General features: G+C 34.0%; 2 protein-coding genes across 4 annotated transcripts; one reads left to right on the top strand and one right to left on the bottom strand.

Annotated features, from left to right (window-relative positions):
- The first annotated feature begins 1649 nt into the window (after positions 1-1649).
- LOC142545258 (CLIP-associated protein-like) lies at positions 1650-12698 on the top strand. Of its 3 annotated transcripts, none has more exons than XM_075652333.1 (21): positions 1650-2112; positions 2899-3054; positions 3190-3252; positions 5183-5251; positions 5361-5526; positions 5855-6016; positions 6266-6363; positions 6801-6875; positions 6955-7023; positions 7091-7176; positions 7253-7370; positions 7911-8009; positions 8099-8438; positions 8646-10432; positions 10611-10712; positions 11053-11157; positions 11260-11334; positions 11412-11480; positions 11601-11669; positions 12048-12149; positions 12263-12698. In XM_075652333.1, the coding sequence occupies exons 1-21, from the start codon at positions 1780-1782 to the stop codon at positions 12419-12421; spliced, it is 4302 nt and encodes a 1433-aa protein (XP_075508448.1). In that variant the 5' UTR covers positions 1650-1779; the 3' UTR covers positions 12422-12698. The 3 variants fall into 3 exon arrangements, with proteins under 3 accessions (XP_075508448.1, XP_075508464.1, XP_075508455.1); XM_075652349.1 differs by having other exon boundaries at positions 8751-10432; XM_075652340.1 differs by having other exon boundaries at positions 5858-6016.
- Positions 12699-14847: 2149 nt separating this feature from the next.
- LOC142510766 (uncharacterized) lies at positions 14848-16706 on the bottom strand. The gene is made up of 4 exons (XM_075619625.1): positions 16472-16706; positions 16054-16221; positions 15703-15902; positions 14848-15582 (listed from the first exon to the last, which is right to left on the bottom strand). The coding sequence occupies exons 1-4, from the start codon at positions 16704-16706 to the stop codon at positions 14848-14850; spliced, it is 1338 nt and encodes a 445-aa protein (XP_075475740.1).
- Between the last annotated feature and the right edge of the window lie 2496 nt (positions 16707-19202).

A 19202-nucleotide genomic window follows, 5' to 3' on the forward strand; every position in this document is an offset into this window, starting at 1 on the left:
ATATAGATTTATGATTCCGTACTTCATATTTTACTCATATTAATCACGGTTGTTGCGTGCAAATATTAGCTAGAACATCTATTTTTTAATATTGTTATATGTTCATTTTTGAAATATTAAATTATTAGGAAGACGTAATAATCATGTGATTATGTTATGAAAATTCAATTGTACCGGTTCACCTAAAAAAATTTAAATGACATAAATCTCTTACAAATATTAATAGGCCAATATATATTTCATTTTTTTTAAAAAAAAATCACATATATTTAAACTCAGTGTTAACAAAATTCAGGCATATTTACCCAATTTTTTAAAAAATTTATGTTTGATTTTTAATTAGACATGGTTTTAAATACAAATAATTTTAAACCAATTTTTTTTTTTTTTTTGCTTTTTCGAATTTTCACTCGACGCTGATGCAATTTGCTATTTAGAAAAATATATAGTGCATGGTATTTTGAAAAATCAAATTTCAAAAAACAAGAACAAAATTATATAAACTAATAAATACTACTTTATACTTGAGTTGACTAATATATCCGGGTTCCATAAAAATAAATATCAATTCACATTAATAGTTGGATTACTTGGATATATGTTTACTTTAGAATTAATGAGTTTTTGAGGGACCAATAATTATATTAAAACGTCAATGCAAGTAACATGTAACTTAGCAGACAGTGCTTTTGTATCTTAAACTTTAACTTGCATATTCAATTCCTACTTTACTTTTTTTTTCTCTTTCTTTTATTAATTTATTTTTTAAGTAACATATCAAAATTACAGAGTAATCTCTCTTTGCTTTTTTTTTTCTATTTATTTTTTAATTCATATATCAAAATTACAGAGTAGCCTCTCCTTATTTCTTATAATTACATTTGGTCCTCATTTAAATATAAAACATATGAATTATAAAAATTTTGTACAAGCACGCGAGGTACACTAGTCGATACTATATTATTAAGTTTGATACTTTTAGAGTAACTAACTTTTGATATCATGGTCTGTTTTAATAATTATATGTATTAATAAAATGTTAAAACTTTAATGTAAGTCACGTGTAACTTAGCGAATAGATCTTTTGTTTCTTAAGAAAAAACTTGTATGTTCAATTTTTATTTTGATATTTTTTTTTTTCCATTTTTGCCTTTCCATTACGGACAAATTCACCAAATTTGTTTTATATCAAAATTATAGTGTAATCTATCATTATTTCTTATAATTATATTTTGATTCTAATTTAAATATAAATTAAATGAATTTATAAAAAATTATAATTTTTTATTTTTTAAATTCATATGTCAAAATTACAGTGTAGTCCCTCACTGCTTGTTATAATTATATTTTTCATTTAAAAATAAACCAAATGAATTATAAAAATATCCATATAAAAAATGTGGTTGAGCTTGGAATAACAATTTTTCTATATTAAAAAATATTAAACTGATCATGTAAAGATTTTTAAATATTTTTATTTTGAATTTAAATAATATATCGAAGATGGTCGACTAAAAATTGAGAGCACAATTTTAAAACAGCAGTTTAATTTAATTTAAGAACTAATAATTAGGCGTAGTTCCTTCAAAAAAAAAATATAAATAATTAGGCGTGGTAGAATAATCTCAACTGTCCCAACCCGCACATAATTTATTTATATTTTTCCAGTCCGTCAATTTTATAAGCTTCTCTCTCCTCTTTCTTCTCCACTGTACCCCTTCACTGCAGATCCGATTCTCGACGCCGGAGATCGGAGCAGACAGCCAAACCGCCGCCGATATGGAGGAGGCGCTGGAGTTGGCGCGTGCGAAGGACACTAAGGAGAGGATGGCTGGAATCGAGCGTCTCCACCAACTGCTCGAAGTATCGAGGAAGACATATACGGCGTCCGAGGTGACGTCACTCGTGGACGTATGTTTAGATCTTCTGAGAGACAACAATTTTCGAGTTTGTCAGGGTGCTCTACAGGCGCTGGCCTCGGCCGCCGTGCTCTCCGGCGAGCATTTGAAACTCCACTTCAATGCGCTTGTTCCCGCCGTGGTCGAGAGATTTGGTGATGGCAAGCAGCCTGTCAGAGATGCTGCTAGAAGGCTTCTGCTTACTCTAATGGAGGTATTTTGTGCGATTATTGGCTCGTCGACTTGCTCATTGTGAATGATCGCTCATGTTTTGACTGCTTGTCATCCTTTTGATTGCTGTTCTCTTATTTTAATACTTTTATGAACAGTTGAATTTGTGATCCCTATTGGTTTGTGTATGTTTGTAAAACGACTGTTTTAGTGACCAACGAAGAAGTTGGATTGGCTTTTTTCTTTCATATTTAATCCTCTTCATTCATTCTATTAACCAATTGATAAATGCTTCCGTGTGTTGAATCTCGTCCTTTTTGCTTGTTATGGTTAATTTTACAAATGTCTAGTTCATGACAGTTTGGAAGCTTAGTTAACAGATTCACAGTGTTGAAATGCACTTCTCGGATGTTGAAATTTATATATAAGCTATTTCGTGTTAAATTTCTTTCCAATTCGTATGGTGCACCAATAACTGGATACTGAATTCTGTTTTTTGAGTGATGAACTAGGGAAATCCTCTGTATAACTGTTATACTGTAACTCAATATTATACTCATCTTTGACAGTTTTTAATCATAAAATGGTTCCAGACATTTATAACTTTGTTAAACCTGAAGTTCATATATCATTCAGAATTTCTGTTGATTCTGAGCTGATGATGTTGTGATTATGCCCATAGAATCGTCTTTTGATTCTTTTAAGTCCCTCTGATATGTCAGAATTCGCATAATCACTCCATTCAGTTAAGATCTTTCTCTAGGAATTGTTTTTTTTTATCAATCCTATCAATTCAAGCTCAGAATTATAAATGTGGGCTTCTTTCCAGGTGTCTTCCCCAACAATAATTGTTGAAAGAGCAGGAACATATGCTTGGGCTCACAAAAGCTGGAGAGTTCGAGAAGAATTTGCTCGTACAGTCACATCGGCGTTTGGTCTCTTTGCATCCACAGAACTACCTCTTCAACGTGCTATTCTTCCACCTGTATGTTACCTGCATTATCTTTTATCGATCTGAGTTTACCTTTACAAAATTTAGTTAGGTGGAAACAAGATTGATGACAATCATGATTACCAAAAAAAGGATGGTGGCCTGATGTGCTCTCTTCTTGGATATCAGATTTTGCAGATGATGAATGACACAAATCCTGGTGTAAGGGAATCGGCTACTTCTTGTATTGAGGTTAGAAAAAACTAACGTCAATTGATTTCTGCAGAAAATTGCTTTGATTTGGGTAACATAAATTTCCACGGCTTCCGCCATTAATTTGAAGGTGCCGATTTAATATCTCATGGAGTTTTGCATGATTTAAAAGTTGCTTTTAGATATCTTTAAACTTTTTACCCTTGAAAAGTTCCCGTGAATTAGTTAATGGTATAAGATCGGTACTTTTATATGATTACTTGGGTAAATAACATCATGTTTAATTTCAGTGTAAAGGAATTGGAGTGATCAATTTATGATGTGCAGATTTCAATGAAAAAATGATACCTAAATACAGTTAAGATTTCTTGGAAAAACGATACCTAAGCTATATAAATTAATGAACATCAATTTCCAGAAAAAAACCAAGTGCTCTGTGAGACTAAACCCATGTATATACAACTCATTCATTCTGCTTATGAAAAAGTATGTTTGTATTGAATAAAATTAATCAGTGCTGAAAGGAACTGTAGATTTATAATGCGCTTATGCTGCATGTTATACATCATTGATATATAATCATGCGAGGACTTGTAGGTCTTGGCCATTGCATGCCTCATCAGGATTAGATTTTAGAACCTATTGTTTTAATTTTTGACCGTATTTTTTTGTAAAATACAAGGGTAGAATATTTGTTTCCAAAACTCTCGAACTTAATGTCATTGTTGTTGTTAAGCAAATTAGATTATTTCTAATAATAATGATGCTGATGATGAGATAATAATAATAATGATTATATTTACGCTGTTTAGATTTCTACTATTTTAAATACATTGTCGTGTGTTTTGTGAATTGGTTTGTGATTATTATCATTAATATTTTTTTTTTAACAAACATTATTATATTGTCATTAATATCATGCCTAGGCTTTAGGTATTGACATATTGTTATTTTTAAAACATCATACTAAGGTTTGATGGTTGATTGTTTATTTTGTTTTCTTACTTATCATTTATTGAGTATAGAACATGACTGTGAAATTAATTTGGATTTTAAGGATCAATCAAGTTAATTGAATTAGGCGTATGAGATGAGTCGATGACATAAAAGTCCTATGAAATTCAAAGCACGGTAAGATGAATATTTGAATATTAATGCCTAAATAATATAATGTAGGCAAATAAAAATATAAGAATGAATATGAATATGCATGGAACAGGAAGATTCAAAGTCCTCGGAATAAAAATAATGAACAAAGCTTAAAAAAATTAAAAATTATAAGAAAAATACACAATCCATCACTTAGAACAATAGAAATGTATCTGATTTATTCTAAATGTCAATTGGAAAATAGAAAAAAATCAATATCTTTAAATTTCAATTGTTACTGATTTGCTTTCCACAGAAAAAAGTGAACAGAATAAATAATATACTTATTAAGATCAAATCAAATTATTGTTTCTAATTTTCTTTATTTATATCATATGTGACAGCGAAGCACTCACTTCTTGCTAGTGAATCATAATGCACGCAATCTTTAGAAGTTCCTTTCTGGGTTTGAGAGAACTGCATTCGTTCTCTTCTTTCTGTATTGTTAGAGTGGAAGGACCTCTGTGTTGTGAATATTTCGTTATCTATGCATATATATAGAAATCAAAAATCAAAATCACATCATGTTTGTTGACTGTTGCGCTATCACAGGCTTGTAACACATGCTCAAATTTACTCTAAAGACCGTAGTAAAGGCTTTCTTATGAGATGCAGTGCCTTACTTGTAGGGACACATGTTTTTCATATCATTGGTTTACGATTCAGATTTTTCATCAACTTGTATGGCGATGGCCTATGTTGAAACATCACAGTTCATTATATTCATATTTGACACGAGGCCAAACGTTTAAGCATTGACCAGCAGGTCAAACAGTAAAGAATTCTATGTCTGATTTACTTTTGATGTTCCTTTCCCCAGGAGATGTATACTCAAGCTGGGTCACAATTCTGTGAGGAACTGCATAGGCATAATCTACCTACAACAATGGTAATTCTGATGCTTCCATTTATAACATCCATTTGCAGTATACTGTTTGAGAAAATGAAGTGGGACAGAGTTACTTCTCAAGCCATTTTTGACATGATAATGGTTTCAGTTAAAAGATATAAATGCCAGATTGGAGAAAATCGAGCCAAAGGTTCGCTCGTCTGATTTGATTACGAGCAATTTCTCTTCCAATGAGACTAAGCCTGTGAGCCTTAATCTGAAAAAAAGCAGCCCCAAGGCCAAATGTTTGACTCGCGATGTTTCTCTCTTTGGAGGTTCGTACGGATGGTGGACTCATTTGATATTATTTATCTTGTAATTTTATTTCTAGGTACATCTATATTCTTTAAGATGGTCTTTCCTATTCAGTTTACCTCTCAATTAACTGACTTCAGACATCTTATGTTTATTTTGCACCAAAAAAATGTACAAAATTATGTTTGCTGTGCAAGATTGATTGTATAATTTTTTTTACTGGCTTATATAAATAATACCATCGTGATTCAAAACATTGCTCCAAATTTTATTCAGCATGGACACGGTGTTCAATTTTAGCATTGTGTCTGCTGACTTCTAGTGCTTGTGACCTTTGACTCGGACCAGCAGATGGTGATATCACAGAGAAACCTGTTGAACCAATAAAAGTGTATTCAGAAAAGGAGCTCATCAGGGAGTTTGAGAAGATTGGTACAACCCTTGTGCCAGATAAAGATTGGTCAATACGAATAGCAGCAATGCAGAGAATTGAAGGTCTTGTTATTGGAGGTGAGTTGGTTCTCTAAGAATTTAAGGCCTGATTGGCCCCTTCTTAAATTATCATGCTAACTGGCTCATATTTAATAATTTAAGCAGGCCAACTGATAACTATTATGCATGCTAAATTAAGTACTTCGAAAAAAAATTAAGCTTTATATTGGTTAACAGGAGTGTAAGCTTCTTGATACCATATTATGCCATGCTCTACGATTTTAATTTCGATCAGTAAATGGACTGTTTTGAACGGATGCCATTCAGGTGGAGCTGATTACCTTTGCTTTCGTGGACTTCTCAAGCAGTTGGTTGGTCCTTTGAGCTCACAACTATCTGATCGGCGATCTAGCATTGTGAAACAAGTATGGCAACATATATTGATAGTTTATTTGGTGCCTGTTGAGAGTGTAGTGCATTCAAATATAATAGAGGGTCATAGAATTGTGTTCACACTGTAGAATTTCTCCGTTGGCCTTGTACTAAAATTTTACTGAGTTGTCACATTCTGCATCCTGCTGAAGTGTGGTTAAGCATCGACAATATAACAATATTATTCGTGTATTTTTGTGCTTTCCTACTCGTGTTTAAAGGCTTGTCTTTTTGTGACGTCTCTAAATGTTGTTTGCTCGAGCATATAATTGGCAACTGAATGGATGTCTGCACACACCTTTATACTGATACTGGTTTTTGGCATTACTATTACCTCATTTAGTCTCCATAGATCGTAATCCTGAAATTGCAACATTTATCTGCACTGAAGCTATCTTCATTGGTTTTCCGGTTTCATTCACTTTGCTAGGCATGCCATTTGTTGAACTTACTATCAAAAGAACTCTTGGGCGACTTTGAGGCATGTGCTGAGGTGTTCATTCCGGTGAGAAAAGTTCTTGTATATAGTTGCCACTGTCTTTTACCTGTTTTTTTTTGGTCTAACCATCTGCCTTTTAACTTAGGTCCTTTTCAAGCTTGTTGTGATTACAGTGCTTGTAATCGCAGAATCAGCAGATAACTGCATAAAAACGGTAATAATCGTCTCTTGGTTACCATTTTGTATATGCTTACATAATTTGCGACAAATTTTACCATCAGATGCTACGCAACTGCAAAGTTTCCCGTGCACTTCCTCGGATTGTCGACTCTGCAAAGAATGATCGCAGTGCTGTACTTCGTGCGAGGTATAATTCTATTGTTCTTTAAGCTACTAGGCTTACAGTTCAGCTTTTTGTGTAATGCTTTTATTTGCTGAATTAGGTGTTGTGAATATGCGCTTCTAGTCCTTGAATATTGGGCTGATGCACCTGAGATTCAACGTTCAGCTGATAACTATGAAGACTTGATCAGATGTTGTATTGCAGATGCAATGAGTGAGGTTAGACATTGTATCCTCGAAATAATTTTTCATTGACTATGGATTGGCTGTGATCGGTCTATTCTACTCAAAATTTTATACTTCGTCGAATAGGATGCAAAGTGAGTCAAGTCAAATTCGAGTTGAGCTCAATGATTTTTTGAGCTTGAGCTTGGCATCATCGATTCATGAGCTTTAAATAATATTTTAAAAATATTTTTTATAGTTAAGAATATAAATAATTTTTTTAAAATACATTATTATTATATAATTATAGTATTTACTAATTTTCTGTATAAAGCCTAGAAATATGTTAATGAGCCCAAGCATGCTAGCTAAGCTTAGTATTTGAGATTGTGAATTTTTTCATGTACAATCATAAGAACTCGAGTCGAGTCATGAGCAACGCGTGGGCCTTGAGCTTGAGCCTATGAAATTTCAGGAAGTTTATTTAATTCACTACTTTGAGATATGTAGCACATTTTCTGTAATTATGCATCCAGGTTACTTTCCTTTTCCTCCTTGTTGTATTGTCTGTAAGGTTACTTTAACATCCAACAGGTACGATCTACTGCAAGGGCATGCTATAGAATGTTTACAAAAACCTGGCCTGAGCGTTCAAGCCGCCTGTTTTTGTCTTTTGATGCCGTAGTTCAAAGGGTAGATTCTCGTCTATTCAAAGTTTTCAACCTGCATTTTTTCTGTACTTTAACAATAACAATTATGAACTAAAAGGGAATTTTTCCTAGGTAATAAACGATGAGGATGGAGGAATGCATAGAAGACATGCTTCTCCTTCTGTTCGGGACAGGGGTTCAAACATGCCATTCACCTCTCAGACCTCTGTACCATCCAACATACCTGGTTATGGGACTTCTGCTATAGTTGCAATGGATAGAAGTGGAAATATACCTTCGGGAACATCTCTTCCCTCAGGACTACTACTCTCACAAGCCAAGTCTGCGGGTAAAGTCACAGAGCGCAGTCTTGAAAGCGTGCTGCACTCAAGCAAGCAAAAGGTCTCTGCTATTGAGAGTATGCTGAAAGGTTTGGATATAGGGAAAAGCCGATCCTCTAGTTTGGACCTAGGTATATACTTGTGTTTGCTCTTCGTCTACTTGCAATTCTATGTCATACTTGAGTAACTGGTTGATTCTGTTGCGTGGCTTTGCCTGAGCAACAATTGACCATCACAATCTTTTATATCTTTTGAACGCCAATTTTGGCAATAAAATTCCCATTAAGTTTGTTGTGAATTTTTTTTCCAGTTATTTAAATTACTGCCCCCTAGTGCAGGAGTTGACCCACCATCTTCTCGAGATCCGCCGTTTCCCCTTGCTGTTCCAGCTGCACATAGTCTTATGCATTCTTCAGTAGATATGATGTCTAGTGTTTCTACAGGTAATAGTCGCAACGGAGGCTTGGTGTTGTCTGATATCATCACTCAAATTCAGGCTTCTAAAGATTTGGGTAAACTTTCGTATCTCAGTAGTGTGGGAAGTGAACCTTTGTCAGTACACTCATCTTACTCAGCCAAGAGAACTACTGAAAAAGTACAAGATAGAGGTTTTACTCAAGAAACTGAGTTTAGGGAGTCAAAACGATATTTGAACTCTTATACTGACAGGCAATCCTTGGAAACTCCATATAAAGATGCAAATTATAGAGATTCCCAAAATAATTACGTGCCAAATTTTCAGCGTCCTCTTCTAAGAAAGAATGCATCTGGACGAATGTCAGTGGGGAGGAGAAGGAGTTTTGATGATAGTCAGCTATCACTAGGAGATGTATCGAGCTATGTGGAAGGTCCAGCTTCACTTAATGATGCTCTGAGTGAGGGGCTCAGCACTAGTTCAGATTGGAATGCCCGTGTTGCGGCATTTAATTTTATTCACTCACTGCTGCAGCAAGGTCCGAGAGAAATTCAAGAAATACTGCAAAACTTTGAGAAGGTTATGAAGCTGTTTTTCCAGCATTTGGATGATCCTCATCATAAAGTTGCACAAGCTGCCCTCTCCACTCTCGCAGATCTTATTCCTGCATGTAGAAAACGTTTTGAAAATTTTATGGAGAGGATTTTACCACATGTCTTCTCACGGTTGATAGATCCTAAAGAATTAGTTAGGCAACCTTGCTCAACGACATTGGATATTGTTGGGAAAACATATGGCACTGATGCACTTCTGCCTGCTTTGCTCCGTTCACTGGATGAGCAGCGTTCTCCTAAGGCAAAATTAGCAGTTATTGAGTTTGCTATAGGTTCATTTAACAAACATATTCCTAATTCTGAAGGATCTGCAAATAGTGGCATCCTTAAGTTATGGCTTTCCAAATTAACACCTTTGGTCCGCGATAAAAATACAAAACTGAAAGAAGCAGCTATCACATGTATAATATCTGTTTATACCCGTTTTGACCCAGCGGCAGTATTATATTTCATTCTTAGCTTATCTGTTGATGAGCAGAATTCATTAAGACGAGCCCTTAAAAAGCATACTCCACGAATTGAAGTAGATTTGATGAATTTTCTACAGAGCAAGAAAGAGAAACATGGCAAGTCCTCTTATGATCCATCTGATGTGGTTGGAACATTCTCTGAAGAAGGATATATTGGAGGTTCAAGGAAGAGCTACATGTTTGGAAAGTATTCTTCTGGTTCTGTTGACAGCGATGGTGGTAGGAATCGGAGTTCTCTTCAAGATGCATCGCATGTTACAGGGTCTATTATTAACTTCAAATCTGATGATAATCAAGAGATCTTGCATGAAGATATTTTGGAGACTAATTTAAACCGTGATGTTTCCTTTTCAAATTACAAAAATTTGAGAAGTGGCTCTGATATGCTCAACGATAACAAAGGAACTTGGGATATCGATAACTGTTCTAACACGGAGATTACTTCAACCTCATGTTTGGACATAAATGGGCATGGTGGATCTGATCATCTGCCAAATTCTGCCGACTCAGGGTTTGATAGTGTACCTTCATCTGAATCTACAGTAGATCATCATCTCAAGCTTCCTGCTTTAAGTCAGAACTCTGCAGCAGAACAGGGACCTAGCATTCCCCAGATTCTTCATTTGGTGAGTTTCTACATCTATTTTCGACAAATAGTGCTATTATTATATGCTCTCATCTTCTACTCTCCGTCATCATCATGCTTTTGTTTTTGTTCTTGTTTATAGTGCAAAAACATAATTGTTACGACTTGTCTCTATTTTTCTTATTTTCCCCTTTGTTCCTCTCCTAACCTTTGATCAGATATGTAACGGGAATGACGAAAGCCTGACAGCTAACAAGCGTGGTGCACTTCAACAGTTAGTTGAAGTTTCTATATCTAATAACCACACTATTTGGGGCAAGGTACGTTTGAAAGCTGAACTTTAAGTTCCCTGATTCATGCATGCCTACATACCTAAGGTTTTTTTTGTCCTTTTCTATTTCTGTTCTCTCCGTTATCAAACTTGGGTTCTTTAGGCAGCAGCAATGATTATAATTGGTTTTTTGTCTTCTTTCCTGACTTTTATTTTGGGGTGTTAACCAATGGATGTTAGAAGATCAAGCCTTTTAAAATAACTCTTGTATTTCTTCAAAGTTGCAATTCCGTATATTTTACTCGTTACATTTGTTTCGTGACTTCTACGTTTTAGTCAATATGCCAAGATTCTTTTTGCATGCCATTACCAAAAATTCTGTATTTCAGTACTTCAATCAGATATTAACGGCTGTACTCGAATTGCTGGATGATTCTGATCCATCCATTTGCGAGATGGTACTTTCTCTGATTGTTGAAATGTTGAAGAATCAGGTCTGTTATCTATATTATGTCCCTTAGGACAATATAAGCCAAAGTTCCTTTCCTCTAGTTAAATGTCTCTCATCCTTAAGATTATTGTGTACTCTTGTGCAGAAAAAGTCTATGGAGGATTCTGTTGAGATTTTAATTGAAAAGCTGCTTCATGTGACAAAGGACAATGCTCCGAAGGTATGCATTTGTTTTTTCTAAATCCCAGCCTCTTATTTTTCGTCTCCTCGTCTTATACTATCAGTTGTTCATTTCAGGTATCCAGTGAATCGGAGCATTGCTTGACCATAGTTTTGTCACAATATGACCCATTTAGATGCTTAAGTGTGAGTACTTCTAGTTTTTTTGCTTACAGCTCAGATTTATTTAATATTTGGTTTTTACTTGTGTAAGCCAAAGATTCGAGTTTTGACCATGTCTTGATATTTAATCCATTAATGTTCCAGGTTATTGTTCCTTTGCTGGTTACTGAAGATGAGAGAACTCTTATAACATGCATAAATTGTTTGACGAAGGTACTATTTGCATAAGAAACAAAAAAATGGCTACTTGACTACTTTCTAGTTCTCTCTTAAAAAGGTGCACAATTTTGGCTATCTCATTTTTCACTATGTAACACAATTTTGGCAAAAGGTCACTTTATATCGTAGAACAATTAATTTCATATTTATTATGCATTAGTGCGGTGTTTTCTTTTTTCATTATTGTTTTACATTGTTTTGTACGGATGACCGTTATGCCATACTTTAAAAATGTCCAGTTCGAACTTTATCTTTCAATCAAACTCCAATCTCATTTTCTTTCGTCAAATATTTTTTATCCCTTTAGCTTCCCAATCATTTAACCGCTTCCCTAAAATACGGGATCATCACGCTTCTCCATTCCGTCAACAGCTTGTAGGTAAACTCTCCCAAGAGGAACTTATGGGTCAGTTGCAAGCATTTTTGCCGGCTCTTTTTGATGCTTTTGGGAGCCAAAGTGCAGATGTTCGGAAGGTCTTAGCAATATTTTTTTGTTGGAAGATGTGCTTTTTTTTCCCTTCAAATTTTATTTTTAGGGGATCTGTCTATTATGCTGACCATTGATGTGCATTTTCACGGAACTGCAGACTGTCGTTTTCTGTCTAGTTGACGTATATATCATGCTTGGAAAAGCGTTTGTGCCTTACTTGGAGGGGCTTAACAGCACACAACTACGACTGGTTACTATTTACGCAAACCGGATATCCCAGGCGAGGACTGGTGCTCCGATTGATGCTGCACAATAATGAGCTGCTGGTGATTTGGATGAGTTGTTTGGTGCAAGGCTTTTGATTTACCACTTCTCATATATATATATATATATATATATATTGTATATTTATGTGAAATCTCATAGATAAAAGGTTCGAGCTTATTGTGCAATATTTTCACTGGAAAAAGTGTTGTATTTGTCATACGTACTATCATTTGATTTGAGGAACCGGCCAAAGAGTGTTAGGCGTGTGGAAACTGGAAATGACCATTTGTGCTCATTAATGAAATCTAATTTTCCCCATTGATGTATGCCATTTGTTTTTTCGACGTTACATACCAAGTACTAGGGTTGAAGGACATTTTTTTAACCGATAGAGAACTTGTTCTCGAAAGTTTTATTTTGCCTCTGAGTCATTGCATAATTGTTGGATCAAAATTTGGGATAAATATTATTCAGGAATAGTCCTGTTTGTGTATATATATATGGCAAAAACTTATTTGAGACGGTCTCACGAGTCGTATTTTGTGAGACAGATATATTATCTGGATCATCCATGAAAAAGTATTATTTTTTATGATAACAGTATTATTTTTTATTGTGAATATCGGTAGGGATGACCCGTCTCACAGATAAAGATTCGTGAGACCGTCTCACAAGAGACCTACTATATATATATATATATTATTAAGTTGGAGAGAGACCGAGTAACTAATTTTTGGTGTCATGGTCTGTTTTAATAATTATATATATATATTAATAAAGTGTTAAAAGTAAGATATAATCACATGTAGCTTAGCGGATGAAGTCTTTGTTTTTCTAAGCATCAAGTTGTAGGTTTAATTCTTAGTTTCGTCTTTTTTTTTCTCTTTTTTCTATTTAATTTTTTTATTTATATATCAAAATTATAGTATAGTCTCTCACTATTTCTTATAATTACATTTTTATACTTATTAAAATATAAAGCGAATGAATTATAAAAATATTATACAAGCACACAACGTGTGCATCGGTGTACTAGCATATTATATCTATTCTATTTTATTAAGGTTGAGCACATGATAGTAACTACCTAGGAGGACACCAACTTTTTTTTTTCAATTTTATCCTCATATGATACTAATATTACACTTTTGTTTTTTGTTATTTTGTTTTTATTTTTTAAAATTTCAACACACACTTTTATTTATTTTTTATTTTAATAATTCAAATATCAATTTAGTCACTCCATAAATTGTCAAATTACACTTTAGTCCATCGATAATGATAAAAAAAAATTTGTACACACGCATCGCGTGTGCATAGTAACTAGTATTATATTAAGTGTTAGACCCTTAAAGTAACTACTTTTGAGGACACCAAAATATTTAATTCCATAATTATCCTTCTTAGCCTATTAAAAACCTCCTAAAGTATATTTTACATAGAAAAAATATAAAAAAAAATTTTCTTTTAAACCGAACAACTCTTTTAAATTGAAATAATTTTGTGTTAATTGTTTAATATTATTTGATTAAATTAAAATAATATTATCACATACAACATATGTGCATTTTTACTGGTTTAAATTAAATCCCATGAACTAAGACTAAACAATCCAATATTTGGGCATATGAATTGAAGCTCATACTAGCCCATTGAATAGGCCCGCTCTTGTTTTATGTTACTTTTCATCATAAAAGTTAAATATGTGTCAACTGATTTATTTGGCTTAGCATGCTTACTTTGTCTCGATTCAACCTAAAATTTCCCCGTTTCATTTTATGTCAGTATGTTATGGACTTAAACATATGAATGGTGTTTTTCTCAGAGTCAGACTACCTTTTACGAAACCTCAAATTGAGCAAATGCAGCAACTTGTCAATATTGTGCCAATTATAATTTTAAGCCTAGCTTTCAACAAGATATTTTCAAGTTCACTTTTATATGGAGATCGAATTTGTCGACAGCTGCATCTTTGCTTTTGAGAAGATATATATGTAACAAAATTCAGTGCATGCAATCATTCGTAGAAGCTATATATGAAGTAATTGTTTTCACCATGTGTTGTATTAATTAAATAAACCAAGTGGTTCCTTCTTTATTTCTTCCTACCATTGGGAATAACGACTTTGGTAATTTGACGTATATTAAATCAACATGGAACAAAGGTTCGGTTGAAAGTTGAGTCCCAATTACTCGGTCCATTGACAAGACAAGAAAAACAAAAACCGGGACAGCCACTCGAAACAAATGGCAGTCTGAACTAGAATCCAGGGTCGGTCTTAGACTTTGAAGGGTCCGGTGCAAAAAAAAAAAGCCCTTTGTATTTATATAAAACTAATACTAAAATCAATGATATAAAGATAATTTCATTATTTGATTACATAAACTAATATCTATAATAAAAAACATTATATTCCACATTGCTAATAATCAGTATCGTTTGATCATAGAAAAAGGAAATAGATTCTATTACGACTAACGATGAAAAACCCATCTTCTTGCATTTTTATCGGCAAAGTCATCCATCAATATTTCATAATCAAGTTTTTCCAGAAACTCACTCTCAATCGAAATCATAGCTAATGCATTCAATCTTGTTTGGGTCATGGTTGATCTCAAGCAAGATTTCAACAACTTCAATTTAGAAAAGCTTCTTTCCGCAGATGCAACAGTCACCGGAATAATCAATAATATCCGGTAAGCAATGAATGAATACGGGAAACAATTCATTCTTTGCAAAAAAACTAGTATTTCACATGCTGTTTTTGTTTCTTTTGGTAGCATATATTGTATGATTTTCAGTTCTTGATATAAATCATCTCCATCCAAATTTGAAGCATCTTGTCCTGTACCCTCTTTACTTTGTAGTTTCATTTTAAGATTCTTGCAACGAGCTTTCAAGTCTTCATCAACCAATGAACTCAACTTTTCAGCTGTGAAATGGAATCCAAAAATATCTTCATATTCCTCATATTGCTCAAACTTTTTCTTCAATGACCCAATTGTTTGATCGACTATGTACAAGAAATAATGAATTCTAAAATCTTTTTCAGCAGATTCTCGAGGTATTCTGGAAGACTCACATGTAACCTCATCAAAATGTCTTTTTCTATATATTTGTCTCTTCTCAGGAAAAATAGGATCAATATCCATTGTTGAAGCAAGTTCTTTCGCTGTATTGATGGCTTGTTCAAATCCAGGTTTTCTGTGCTATTCAAAAGAAGCAATTAGCCCTTTAACCTTGGTCATAGCAACATCAATAAGCATGTTTTCAGCTTGTAAGCATTTGCTCACAATGTTAACTTTACCTAAGATGTCATACCAAATAACCATGCCCACTAAAAACTCAAAATTTTCAAGTTCAAATGTTGCTAAAGACTTAGCTTCACTTCTTATTTTTGAGTCGGTGTTTCTTTCTTCCGCAACTTGAAGTAAAGCTTCTCTAATTTTTTGAGCTTGAAGTACCACTGCTTTCACACTTTCAATACGGCTTTCCCATCGAGTAGTTGACAATGGCTTGAGAGTTAAACCTTTTACCATCACATGATCTATCAGAATCTTTCACCTCTTTGTAGGATGAGAAAATATTGTATAAATCTGTTGTACTACTCCAAAAAAAATCTTTTGCTTTTCCACAAGAATTTGCAATGTCACAAAGTGTTAGATTCAGACAATGACAACCACATGGAATGTATAATGCTCTAGGATTTATGTGCAACAATTTTTTTTGTACGCCTTGGTGTCTCCCTTTCATATTTTCCCCATTATCATATCCTTGTCCTCTGACATTATCAATATCAAGATCAAAACTTTTCAACGCATTTTGCAGCTCTTCAAACAACCCTTGTCCTGTTGTATCATTCAATTTCAAAAATCCCAAAAAGTACTCTTTTACTTTCATTGGACTTGTAGAAACATCAACACATCTTATAACCAAAGTCATTTGCTCTTGGTTACTAACATCAGGAGTGCAATCGAGTATTACAAAAAAGAACTTAGCTTCTTTAATTTTTTGAAGAATTGAACTCTTGATTTCAGAAGCTAACAACTATCAACTCATTCTGAATTTTGTGGCTAAGATAATGATGATGTGTATTACTTTCAAGATGCTCCTTCATCGTTAAGTCCCACTCAGCAATCATCTCAACAGCAGTCATAAAGTTTCCATTGTTATCATCATAAAGCTTCTCATTACTACCACGAAATGCTAAGTTTTGTTTAGCCAAAATTCTCACAACTGAAATTAATCGTTGCAATATCTTCCTCCAATGCTCTTTTGCCTTCTTGATTTGATCCTGAATGGCATGATCAATTGTTTTACCCTTCACTAACATGATACGCAACTCAAGCCAACTAGCATAATATTTGACATGCTCAATACTTGTCTCATGTTATTTAAGTCTGCTACTAAGATGCCCTCAATCATAGTATCCATCATTTGCTAGCTGACTTGGTTGAGGTCCCGTTTTAAACAACTTGCAGCAAAAACAAAATGCTTTATCAAGTGCTTTTGAATACACCAACCAATCTCTATGGTGTTTTTGACCATTTGGCAAAATACGAGTGTAGAAATCCGAAGAGAATCGTCTATTTGATCTATCTTTGGGACCTTTCCCTGTTAATACATCTCTTATAGGACCTTTTTCCACTAATCGATCCTTCCACATGGGATCCAAATTCTCCCAATTTCTAGGATAAAAAATGTCAAATGGAATTGATGAACTTGGTTCTTCCTTTACTATACTAATAACATCATCAGTACTTTCATAAAAAGTATTTTCAAAAACTAAGTCATTACCTTTTTCATTCCCTTCAATCTCATCCACATCTTACTCTACATCATTTTCAACGGCTAAGACATCATGTAATTCATTATAATTGTTTTCTTTTTCCTCTTCGTTATCCAAATCTTCATGTGATGGATTTCCCGATTGTTTGACAACAAATCTGTTGATAGCCCCTCTTTGAGACTCAATAAATTCTTCAACTTTTTTTTCTTTTTCCGCTTATCATGTCCTGACTGATATTTCCTAGTTGGAGGCATTCCGATTTTCTGCAGATAAATAAAAAAATCAAGTTCTCGAATAACCACTTATTATAGATGTAATGTAGTAAGATGTAAAAAAAGAACAAATGCACTCAAAATGTATAAATAAACAACTGTATTAAATGAGAACGACACATTTTTCAAAGCTAGCTAGCAAAAAACTCAAAAGGGGTTGAAATTTTTAATTTTTTGGTTGAAAATATTATGTCTCCCCATAGCTATGACACTACGTCTTTCTAGGCAGTGAATATCCAGACATAAAGAGTTTATATCCAATTACTCCAATACCAAAGAATGAAGACAACCAGTGCATTAAACATTATTCAAAGAAATAAAGTGAACATATTTCTTTTTGTTGTCAAAGAATACACACATGACACATATTACTAAAACAAATTGAAAGGTCAACAAAAAAAATCAGTCCACCGGCCATCACTTGGCCCCCTTCGACCAGACACATGCAAGAACTCTAAGCCAATAGAAAAATCAGCTAGTGGGGGCGGTGCAGACCCACTAAGTCGGGCACCAAATATATTAGAAAGAGAGTTTTCATAAGGAAGAATGGAAGCATCAATTATCAAACATATAGAAATGGGCCACATCAAGGTTTTTAGCACCTTCTGAATCCTGTTAGGTATTTCCACCAGAAGCCCTTATTGACACGGAAACACCAAATTCGCAGAATGTGATGGCCTCAAAAGGAGAGGATGTTGAAGACGATTCCCACATGTAACTGATCGTTCATAAGAAAATTTGAAGATAAAATCCAAAGCCCAAATATCCAACCAAATATAACCCTAACCCTATTTTAATTGAGGCCCAATTCAGCTGGGAGCCCTGTGCGGTGGCGCCATATTGACCACCCCATGGCCGCCTCTGCTAGAATCCTTGTGTGACAATATTTCCCATGTCAATATCATATATCAAAACGTTCGGCTTCTCGTTCTGAAAGATCGATCTGTTCCTTGCATTCCAAATGTGGTATTTCCAAGTTTCATAGATACGTTAAGTTGATTGTATGACAGATATTTTATGGTGTTGTAGGACTATAGTGTCTTTAATTATCGAGTAAATATCCTGTGAGACGGTCTCACGCATCTTTATCTGTGAGACATGTCAACCCTACCGATATTCACAATAAAAAGTAATACTCTTAGCATAAAAAGTAATATTTTTTCATGGATGACCCAAATAAAAGACCCGTCTCACAAAATATGACCCGTGAGATCGTCTCACACAAGTTTTTGTCTCAATTATCTCCTGAGGATGTCAAATGTATTTATACTGTATTACATTTTTACCTATTTAATGAATATAAGTTCATTAAAAAAAAAGAAACATCTATAACTGCGCATGCATTCATCAACTTGTATCCTTTGATTCCTTCATATTTTGACTTGAATTTATGCATGAGGTACAACTACCAACCTATTTACCACCATTCAGACCAAGTATACATACACAATTACAAGGAGGATCAGAGGCAAGGTGTTTGCACAATATTGAGATTTGCGGGCGTGCCAGGTGCGAAGTGCACCAACTTGTGTGAAAATGATAAAATCTAACTTTTAAATGTTCAAGCGACGTGAATTCTAAATTCGACCGTCAGTTATAATCTCCTAAAACAAATGCAATTCCAAAATAAAGAAAACTATTGGAAATTGATGAAAATAAACCCCTAGCATGATTTTGAATTTACAAAACTGTAGGAATTCATCAAAGACATGAAAAATTTAATAACTTGTTGCTGAAATCTAAAACGAGAAAACGTAGAGTGCTAGAA

This window comes from Primulina tabacum, chromosome 1 (genome assembly GCF_025594145.1).
Source record: "Primulina tabacum isolate GXHZ01 chromosome 1, ASM2559414v2, whole genome shotgun sequence".
In the NCBI taxonomy this organism is placed as follows: domain Eukaryota; kingdom Viridiplantae; phylum Streptophyta; class Magnoliopsida; order Lamiales; family Gesneriaceae; genus Primulina; species Primulina tabacum.